Below are 12005 nucleotides of genomic sequence, written 5' to 3' on the forward strand. Positions count from 1 at the left end.
GAAATAGTCAAATTCAGTCCTTCCAACACGTGGTCATCCTGTTTATTTAAGGATTACCCAATATCATAGGGGGCCTCCAACACTCCCTTAGGCATTGCCTCTACCTCCACTCAGACCTGGGGAGGGGCTCACTCCTTAGGAGGAGAGCCACCTTAGGCCATATGCCTACTGGGGCATAGCTGCTGTCTTCCTATTCATAGGGGCAGTGTGCTGAAGTTTCACTCCCATGCAATCTGGATTTTACATTTTGTAGTTTAAATCAAATCTTAAGGACTGTACCAAAATGTAGTTGGTAGCCAGAGAGGGTGCCCCACCTCTGGCAAGTTCACTGTGGCTTCAGTGAATCTGAAAAATGACAATAGAGTTTGGGAGTATAAGGGGGATTATACTAAAGTTTATTCTCATGGAGGTAGGTTTAAGGGTAGAATCACATCTGCATTGGGCTGTCTGCCTCCACTCCATGCTCGGTCTTTCCTCCAGATTCTGCCCTTGCTTCCAGCCTCTGCTCTGCTCTTAGCACCAGGCAGTCTTTTTAAAGCAATGTGGGAAAAATTGCTAATCACTGAGGGGTATATAAGCATGTCCCTGTGCAGTAAGCTAAATATAACATCATTTAACCAACACAGAGGGTGAGTATTTATAATAACGTGAGGGTTCTGGCCATGGAACTTACATTTTCTTTACTCTCACATAACTTTTAATCTGGCTTCTAGAAGTTAGTGTGTATTTTCTACATTCTTAGAAATAGTTCTTTTTACCCCTTCATCTAAACTGAGGAACTATGAATATTTAATTTTAAATGCATTCTAAACAGGTCCTCCCTACTGTTACTAAAAATGGAAAATTGATTACATGTTTACTGACCAGATTTATATGTGGAAGTCACATAAATTCTGTTAGGGATTTCAGAAATTTGGCACACAACATATCAATTGCTTACATTCCTTTTAAAAGCATCATGATGATTCATGCTCCTTATGTGATGTTTCATTTTCTAATTGACCCTAATCATTCTGTGCCTGCTGATGCTCCAAATGTCTCTTGGGTCGCTACAGTCCTCATTTTGACCTTTGACATGTTACTGCTATCCCCATAGCCCTGAATTTTTGCTTAATAATAGGTGTAGATGTCACAGGTTCATCTTTATTATTTTCATCCCGAGACACAGAATCAGCTACTCCTCAAGGAGCGCTGCTTCTTTATAATGGAAGATAGTATTTGAAACCAAATAAGGGCCCCAAGGTACCAATTAGGCTGTCTGTCTTGAACCCTGGAGAACAGCCCCAGTTAGAATTCTTAGAGAAGTCTATTGATGTAATAAATCTCTGTCTTTCCTCCTCCACTGTCCCATTCATGACCTGCACTCCAGACCTGGCTTTGAATTTGTGTTATTCGTCCAGCCAGTTTATACCTTTCTTAAATTTCAGTTTTGAACAGAGGCTAAAAAATATCGATTTACAAGTTACAGAGTGGCTGCAAAATATTTTACAAATTTCTTTTTCATTCTTCTTAGAGGAATGCATGGTCCAAAGTTCCTGGAATTGCTGTCAAAATATAAAGTTCTGGTTCTCTTCTTTGACAGCTATTCTGAGGATATATTTGGGAAAAATTTTAAAAAAGGGAAACTGGAAAATCTTCTGGAAGAATCCCAAAATCAACTAACCTTAGAATTCTTAGTATGTAAGAGAGTTTTTAAATAAGACTAGTGACAGGTGATAACAAAGGCAAAAGTAGACATGTACGATGACTCACAAAGCTTGGTGCACATTCTACATGAGACGAGTGTTTGAACATTTTCTTTTATACTTTTATTTTGTGTCATATTTGAAATTGTCATTATGGACAATTTATAAGCTCATTTGAAATTTCTCATGTTTTCTTGTGAACTCTCATGTCTGTTACTTCTTAATACTTACACAATCGCTTTAAACAAGTTGAAGGTTCAGTAACAGTATCAAGTTTAAATATATGGTTACAAAATTTATCATAAGCCAAAGAATCCTAACCAAAACTTGAGAATGAAATCATTCTAAAAACCTGGTCCACCCTAAGGCATTTTGGTTCTGTTAAAGGGATAAAATTGCCCAGCTCATGGGCTGTCAGGCTATAAAAACAAACAATTGCTTCTGATGTCTGTTTAAGTCATATTTGTGTATTCATTTGTTCTGTGTAGGATACATCAGAATTCTGATTAACATTACTTTTCCAACTATCACAGTAATAACTTTTAAGTGTTTCCCCTATAGCTTCATGAAAGGATCACACACGTGTAAAATCACGACCCAGCCTGTGACCACCAGGCTACTGAGCATTCGTGGAAAGCCCACACATACAGAATTTAATACAGTACCTTTCAGAGCCAGCAGGTTATCAGAATCTGTGGAGAAAACAAGAAATCTATTTATGTTCTTAATTATGGATGAAAAGCGAGCATATGGAAGAGAAGATCTCAAATTGTACTAGATTTCTCTCAAATAATATGTCTGGCTTTTGCAGGCAATTGAATTATGGAGGACACAGAAAAATTTTTATTCACATTTAAAGGATTTAATTTTACATGTTATGGAATTGATGTTGACTTTTTAGAAAATCTGGATGATTTTGAAATCCGAGATGATGATGTCTTCATAATCGCATACCCAAAATCTGGTAAGTTCTCCATTCTGATAGCTAATCTAATAATTGAATGGCTTTTCATTAATATGTGAGCTTAGTTTCTCAGTAGTATTAGGTATGATCATGTGCTATAAATCCGTTGGGTATTAAAAGATAAGACACTTTAATGTCTCATGAAATCAGGTGTTTACAATATAGCTTAAATTATTTCTGACTTTGGTTGGTGAAAAGAACACAATGAGGAAGAAATTGCATTGAAGAAAATGACAAAAATGTAGTGATGAAATGTCTAGGAAGAGAGGCAGGAATATTTATCCTCAGGCAGGGAGATGGGACAGAAGATGTAAGCTATACTTAATAACCTCTGAGGAAGGAAATTCAACTTATATTAATTATAATAAATGTGGAATACATCTCACAAAAGTTCAACTGTTCAATATTTGTGGGACACCCAAAAACAGTCCTAGGAGGGAAGTTCAAAGCTATACAGGTCTACCTTTAGAAACAAGAACAGTCCATAATAAGCAACCTAAACTCACAATTAAGGAAACTATAAAAAAAAGAAAAGATACCTTATGTTAGTGGAAGGGGGGGCATAATAAAAATCAGAGCAGAAATAAATAATATAGGAAAGAATAAAACAGTAGAAATAGTACATGAAACTGAGAGCTGGCTTTTTGTGAAAATAGACAAAATAGATAAATCCCTAGCCAGACTTATTAAAAAAAAAAACAGGTAATACACACTTCAATTCATTAATGAACAGGGAATAGTCACAACAGATATCACAGAAATCCAAAGAATTATCAGAGAACACTATAAAAAATTATATGCCAAGAAGTTGGACATTCTAGTAGAAATGAACAATTTCCTAGTAAGTACAACCATCTAAAACTGATCCAGAAACAAACAATATCAGAACAGACCAATTACCAACAATGAAACTTAATTGATAATCAAAACTCCCGATAAACAAAAGTATAGCATCAGATGGCTTCACAGTTGAATTCTACCAAACATTTAAACAAGAGCTATTACCCATCTTTCTTAAGGTGTTCCAAGAAGTAGAAGAGGAACACTCCAAGCTCATTGTATGAGGCCATCATGACTCTATATGACAACCATATGAAAACACTAAAAGAAAAAAGGAAAAATTTAGACTAATATCTCTGATGAACATGATGTGAATGTCTTCAACAAAATATTAGCAAAGAAATTAAAAAATACACCAAAAGGGTCATCCATCAGGACCAAGCTGTGTTTATTCCAGGGATTCAAGGATGATGTAATAATCATAAACCAATCAATGCCACATACCACTTTAACAAAAAGAGGACTAAAAAACCACATGATCATCTCAATAGATGCTGTGAAAGAATTTGACATAACTCAATATCCATTCAGGATAAAATATCTCAAGAAAGTGGGAATAGAGGTTTCATCCTCAACATAATAAAAGCCATATATGACAACACACAGCTAACATCATACTGCATGGCATAAAGCTGACAGCTTTTCCTCTAAGTTTGGGAACATGACAAGGATGTCCACTCTCCTCACACTTAATCAACATAGTACTGGAGCTCCTCGTCATGACATTCAGACAATACAGAGATAAATACATCCAAATTGGTAAGTAAGAACTAAGATTTTCACTATTTGCAGATGACTGGATATTATACATAGAATATCTATTCAAAAAACTATTATAACTAATTACTAGATTCAGCATTATTGCAGTATACAAAATTAAAATAGAGAAATCTGTTGTATTTCTGTATGCTAACAATGATCTAGTACAAAGAGAAATCAGGAAAACAACTCCATTTACAACTGCATGAAAAAGAATGAAATAATTAGGAATAAACATAACCATTTTGGTGAAAGACATACACTCTGATAACTAGAAGGCACATGTGAGGGAAATTAAAAGATAAACAAATAAATGGATATCTATCCTGTGCTCATGGTTAGGAAGATTTAGTAGTGTCAAAATGGCCCTCCTGCCCAATGCAATTTACATATTCATTGCAATCCCTATCAAAATACTAACAGTATTTTGAGGAACTGAAACTAATAGTTCTCAAATACATATGCTATCACAAAAGACCTTGATAAGCCAAAACAATCCTGAGAAAGAGAACAAATCTGATAGAATTACACTATCTGACATCAAGCTATATTAAAAAGCTACAGTAAAAAGAATAGTATGTTATGGCACAAGAAGAGACACAACAATCAATGACACACTTAAGAGAGCCCACATATATAATCCCACTAATATATGGCTACTTAGTATATGATAAAGGAGCCATGAATATACAATGGGGAGAAGACAGCCTCTTCAGTAATGTAAGAACTGCACAGCTACTTTCAAGAGAATGAAACTTGATTACTAACTCCATACACAAAATTAAACTTGAAATGGATCAAAGAGCACAATGTTAATACATGAAACCATAACACTTTTAGAAGAAAACCTAGGCACAAATCTCTGAACATAAGTTTTCCTGGATGCATCTCCTTGAGCAAGGGAAACAAAATAAAAAATGAACATATGGGTCTACATCAAACTAAAAAGTTTCCATACATCAAAGGACACCATCCACAGAACCAAAAGGCAACCTACATTATGGGAGAATATATTTGTAAATGATTTATCCATTAAGGCGTTCATACAAAATACATAAAGAGCTCATATGCCTCAACACCAATGAAACAAATAACCTGATTTGAAATGGGTAGAGGACTTGAACAGGCACCAAACAAGAAATACAGATGGCCAACAGGCTAATGAAAAGTTGCTCCACATCACTTACCATTAGGGAAATGTAAACCAAAACCATAATGAGACATCACCTCAGACCAGTTAGAATAGCCACAACCCCAAAGACAAAATGTGACCAAGGTTGGTATGGATGTGGAGGTATGGGAACCCTCCACACTGCTGGTTGGAATGTAAATTGATACAACTGCTTTAGAAAGCAGTGTGGAGGTACCTCAGAAAACTAAAACTAGAAATATCATTTGACCCAGTATAAGAATTTACAGGAAGAAAAGAAAATCACTTATTTGATAAGATATATGCACCCTTGTGTTTATTGCCACATTATTTACAATAGCCAAGACATGGAATCAATCTAAGCATCCATCAATAGACGAAAGGCTAAAGAAGATGTGGTACATATCTAGAATAGAATATTTTTCAGGCAGAAAAAGATAAGAAATTCTGCTATTTGCAACAACATGGATGGATCTAGAGGTCATTATGCTCTGGGAAATAAGCTAGGTGGAGAAAGACAAATACCATATGATTTCACTGAATTTTGGAATATAAAAATAAAGCAAAACAAAATGAACAAAACAGCAGTAGAGTCATAGACTCTGAGAAGTGACTGGTGGTTACCACAGAGGAGCAGTTGGGGTAGGTGGGTGAGGAGGCTGAGAGGAATAAAGAGGTATATATGAAAATTCTCAATCAAAATATATGTTTGTCATGGGGATAGTAGTACAGCATGGAGAACATAGTCAGTGACTCTGTAGCATCTGTTTGTGTTGATCGAAAGTAACTGCAGTAGAAGTGCTGAGAATTTAAAAATATGGGTAACTGTTGAACCACTGTGTTGTCTATTTGAATACAGCATAAGATTGTATATAAGTGATACATCAGATGAAAAAAATTGAAAAAAGTGAAAAGACAACCCAACAAAATGGGAGAAAATATTTGCAAAACATATATCTGATGAAGAACTGTAAAGAGATACCACTTCACACTCACTAGGAGTGTGATAACCAAAAATACAGTAGCAAGTGTTGGCAAGGATACAGAGAAATTATAATTCTCATGTATTTCTGATAGGATTGTATAATGGTACAGCTGCACTGGAAATTGGTTTAGCAGATCCTCAAATACATAGAGATACCATATTACCCATAAGTTCTACTCCTCCATACCCTAAAGAAAGAACACATTATGCCTCCACCAAAAATCACACATGGATATTCATATCAGCATTAATCATAAGAGCAAAAAATAGACACAAGACCAATGTCCATTAACTGAAGAAATGATAAGCAAAGTGGTATAGTTGTAAAATAGAATATTCTTTGGTCATGAAAAGGAGATAAGTACTGAGAATTGTTTCAACATGGATGAACCTTAAACTTAGTGTGTAGTGTGAAATGAGCCAGACACAATAGTTCATGTATTTTATGATTCTATTTATAGGAAAAGTATAAATAGGTGAATTTATAGAGAAAGATTATAAATAATGGTGGCTTGGGGCTGATGGTTAGATGAGGAATGTTAATTTACTGCCAATGGCTTTTGAAATATTTGCAAATCAATTGTTGGGTTGAAAAATATTCTAAAATTGGATCATGCTGATGATTGTACAACCTTGTGAATATATTTTTCAAAAACCCTGGGTTGTACAGATTAATAATGGTAAATTGAAACCAATGTGAAAGAAATTGTTTTAAAAAAGAAAGAATATATTCGAAAGATTTTAAATGTTTCTTCGGGTCATTTAAATGTCTTGTACCATTAAAGTGAAGTCCTAAGTAGTGATTTGCATTGGGAAGAACTTAAGGGGCTTTTTCCCCACTTTATTCCCATGGTTGTGCCGCCAGGCATGGCTCATTAATCCACTAACCATCCTCCCTCAGCCAGATTTTTCCATTTGATGATCCAATATGACTGATTTCTAATTTTTTTTCCACTTCTTATACTGAATTTTCCTCTCAGGTAGCCCAGGTTTATATTTTGGAATGTTTTTAGAGGACACATTCTTACTGCCCCTTCCATTCTTGTTCATTCAGTCAATTGCATAGCTCACAACACTAAGCCCATTTCCAATGCAAGGTTTTCTCATGGCATGAAATGGGCTGATCAAATGGTGACCCTTTAGCTGTCCAAATATGCTGTATATAAATGATAGAAAACAATCGGCATTTGGAAGATCAAAAATATTTTAAGTAATGCTTGAACACAAGTTAAAACATAAATTCTTAATAATAAAGTGGCCTGCTACTTGAAAGTCTGTCATAGCTTCCAAAAAATGAAGGTCATAGTAATAAATTAGAGGGATTCACAAAAGGAGAAAGAAGGATCTGAGTATTTTAAGCGTATTTTTACTACTTCAGCTGACTGCAAGGAACCATTCAGTGTGCATTGTATATCTCAGGGAGCCCTAATGGTCCTATGTGCTCCAGTTAGACGTCCTCCTAATTGAAGCCAAGTCAGCACTTTATGGGTCAGTATCAGGGACTCATTTTAATGATCACCTTTCAATTCCATTTGAAGGCACATGTTCCTCCAATCAACTAAATGTTGTGAGAGTCCTTTTGTGACTGGCCATCAACATTATAAAGGGTAGATGTGTAGATTCAGGTTAGTGTCTTATGGATCTCTGACCGGTGTGGAAGTTAGAGTTGAACTGTGGTGGCCCAGAAGTTCCCCCTGAAACCTCAGGTTACCTTGGTGGTTCTTAGGGCATTTAAAGGAGTTCCAGTTACCATATCATTTGTTTCTTAGTAGAAAAGGGTAATGAGTTATATGTACATATATTTATTTCTTTTGCCTATTGTCTGACTTATTAAGGGAGAGGATTACAATATGTAAATTACTTATAGGCTATCTAGTGTGTGCATTGTGATCGCACTGTGGAGCTGTTATTGTTCTGCGATCAGACAAAAACATATCTTTCTGTGTATATATGTATCCATACATATAAATACTTAAACAAAAAGATATTCCCTATAATTTCAAATGCATATGCACACTGAAGTCAGTACAGATATTCTACTGATTTTTTATCTGGATGGGTGTATTTTGTTGCTATGGAGTTCTTTGCTTATTTTGGATATGAACCCTTATCAGATAAATGATTTGCAAGTAATTTCTCCCAATCAGCAATTTTCCTTTATATTTTGTTGATGGCCTCCTTTGCTGAACAGAAGCTTTTAAGTTTTATGTATATAGATTCTTATTTTTGCTTTGTTGCATTTATTTTTTATGTCTTCAAAGAGCTTACTGCGTATGTTATCTTCTAAGAGTTCTGTGGTTTCAGGTCTTATATTCACATCTTGAATTCATTTTGGTTGGATTTCTCTGTATGGTGTGAGATAGTGGTGCAGTTTCATTCTTTTGCATATGGATTTTTCCAACATCAGTCACTGAAGAGACTATCTTATTCCTTTGGCTCCTTTGTTATATATTAATCGAACACATATGCATGGGTTTATTCCTGGACTTTCTGTTCTGTTCCATTGATCTGTCTGTCTGTTTTCATGCCAAAAGTGTGTGGTTTGATTAGTATAACTTTGTAATATAAATTGATATCAAGATGTGTGATACCACCTTCTTCCTTCTCAAGGTTGCTTTGCTAATTCTATGACTTTTTTTGGTCCCTATAAATTAGTCAATGGTGCTATTTCTGTGAAAAATGCCATTTGAATTTTGGCAGGAAATTCAATGAATTTGTATATTGCTTTGTAGAATATGGACATTTTAACAATATTAATCTTTCAATACATGACCTGGACTTATTTGTGTTTTCATCAATTTCTTTTTGCTATGTCTTCTCATTTTCACTATCAGTTTTTCACCAGCTTAGCTAAATTTATTCCTCTGTTCATTCTTTTTGATGCTGCCATGAGTGGGATTGTGTCTTTAACTTCTCTTTCTAATACTTTGTTGTTAGGGTCTAGAAATGCAATTTATTTGGGTACATTTATTTCCAATGCTTCAACTTCACTGATTTCATTGAAATTCTAACTTTTCACTGAAGTTTTTAGGTATTTTCTTCCTACTTATAATATCATGTAATCTGAAAACAGAAACAGTTTATCTTCTTCCATTCTACTTTCAACGACTGTTACTTCCTTTTTTTTCTAATTGTTGTGGCTAGAATTTCCAAAAAGACTGGTAAGCATTTGTCCATTTGTGTCCTGCTGTTAGAGGATAAGTATGATTTCACCATCGAGGATGATGTCAACCATGGGATTTTCCACTTTGGTCTTATTTTGTTGTTACATACATTTCCATTAGAATTTTATCATGAAAGTATGTTGAATTTTGTCAAATGATTTTTCTTCAAGTAATGAGCTGATAATATGGATTTATTTATTTATTTTTAAAAGTTATCATTGATATGCAATTGTATGATGGTTTGACATAAGTAACACTGTGACTACTACATTTGCCCATATTATCAAGAACCCCCAACACACCACATTGCAGTCACTGCCCATCAGCATAGTAAGTTGCCAAAGAGTCACTATTTGTCTTCTCTGCACTATACTGCCCCCACCATGACCCCCCTACATTATGTGTGCTAATCATAATTCCCCTTAATCCTCTCCTTCCTCCCTTCCCACCTGCCCTCCCCACCCCATTTCCCTTTGGTAACTGCTAGTCCCTTTTTGGAGTCTGTGGGTGTGCTGATGTTTTGTTCCTTCAGTTTTTGTTGTTATACTCCTCAGATGAGTTTTATCATTTGTACTTCTCTTTCTTCGCCTGGCTTATTTCACTGAGCATAATACCCTCTAGCTCTATCCATGTTGTTGCAAATGGTAGAATTTGTTTTCTTATGGCTGATTAATAGTTCATTGTGTATGTGTACCACATCTTCTTTATCCATTCATCTACTGATGGACACTTAGATTGCTTCCATGTCTTGGCTATTGTAAATAGTGGCTGCAACAAACATAGGGGTGCATATGTCTTTTTGAATCTGTGATCTCATTTTCTTTGGGTAAATTCCTAGGAGTGGAATTCCTGGATCAAATGGTATATCTATTTTTAATTTTTTGTGGAAACTCCACATTGCTTTCAAGAATTATTGAACTAATTTACATTCCCTCCAACAGTGTAGAGGCCTTCCCTTTCTTGGCATCCTCACCAGTATTTGTTGATCCTTTTCTTTTTGGATGATGATCATCCTAACTGGTGTGAGGTGATATTTCATTGTGGTTTTAATTTGCATTAAAAGTTGCCTGTTGTCACAGAGAAGACAAGTAGTGATTCTACAACACTTTGCTATGCTGATGGACAGTGACTGTAAAGGGGTTTAAAAGGGGGACCTGGTATAGGGGAGAGCCTAGTAAACATAATATTCATCATGTAAGTGTAGATTAATGATAACAACAACAACAACAAAAAAGCAGTTCCTGTGTGGTGACCTCCAATGAGTTCTACACAATGGTATAAAGGGCATATAAAAGTATAGGCAAAGGGTTTGTTTGTGTTTATACAGAGGATCAAAGCCTAATTTGACTACCCCAAAAATGAACTAAGATACGATATGAAAAAGAACTTCCAACATCAGCACTCTCTGGAAGACTCATGCCAGAATATGATGATAAAAAAACCCCAACAAAAATCCACGCGCTGCTACAGGTGTAGATGCACTCATCCCACTGGTTCCTGGACTTGCCATGGGAATGAAGAAGGAGATATCTAAGCTGGCCTGTGCATACAGTAAAACAACAAATTTGACTGGATCTATACTATTGGAACTCAATCAAGAATTAGGAGAAGTGCAAATTGTAGCGCTCCAAAATCCTACAACTACAGACTATTTACTGTTAAAAGAACATATGGGATGTGAACAGTTCCCAGGAATGGGTTGTTTTAATTTGTCTGACTGTTCAAGTTCAGTTGGACAATATCCACCATATCATAGATAAGTTTTCACAAATGCCTAAGGTGCCTAACTGGTTTTCTTGGTTTCACTGGAGATGGCTGGTAATTATTTGTATGCTTTGGTTATGTAACTGTACTCCTATTATGTTAATGTGTGTGCACAATTTAATTAGTAGTTTAAAACCTGTACATGCTGAAGTTACTCTACAAGAAGATATGTCAAAGAAATAATCAATCTTCCCATGTTTTCTTCCTCCTGCTACTTCTATAGCTTTTCTTCTTCCTTCCTAATTACAAACCCTAAATAGAATTCGTGCCTCATATCGAATTTACCGTGTATCACAATTCTTCCAAGTGGTAAAGATACCTCAAGACAAATGCTGGGCATAGAAGCCACAGGGCATAAATATGCAAAGAAGTAAAAAGCTAACCTTTTCAAACAATATGGCTTCTCTCTCAATTACCAACTTTACATTTCCCTGTATGGCCAGAGACGGGTAAGATTCCTCAAGGGAGGAACAACCTAAGACAGGCACAGTCTCAGGGGGGCCATCAGGTGAGAAATTGGGGATCAACAGAGGTGAGGCTTAGAACCTCTTCCCCACTGTTCTGAGAAATCTGCTGCATCCGTGGTTGTTTTATTGCCCTTGTCTAGCTTGGATTAACACATAGTCTACAGGCACACACCTGATCATCTACATTTGCTCTCTTACAACACTAAACTATGTTTTCTACCTTTATC

At 35.6% G+C, this 12005-nt stretch overlaps 1 protein-coding gene across 2 annotated transcripts in view; it reads left to right on the forward strand.

Annotated features, from left to right (window-relative positions):
- Positions 1-12005, forward strand: part of LOC118970081 (amine sulfotransferase-like) — a 65985-nt gene that overhangs the window by 24293 nt on the left and 29687 nt on the right. Inside the window, exon 2 of one of the 2 annotated variants that reach the window (XM_037005582.2) lies at positions 2497-2649. The exons of the other annotated variant lie outside the window; for it this stretch is intronic. Within the exon in view, the coding sequence (XP_036861477.1) occupies positions 2508-2649 (142 nt within the window). The 5' untranslated portion in view covers positions 2497-2507. The remainder of the gene's footprint in view (positions 1-2496; positions 2650-12005) is intronic. 2 annotated transcript variants of the gene reach the window in all.

This window comes from Manis javanica, chromosome 13 (genome assembly GCF_040802235.1).
Source record: "Manis javanica isolate MJ-LG chromosome 13, MJ_LKY, whole genome shotgun sequence".
Classification (NCBI taxonomy): domain Eukaryota; kingdom Metazoa; phylum Chordata; class Mammalia; order Pholidota; family Manidae; genus Manis; species Manis javanica.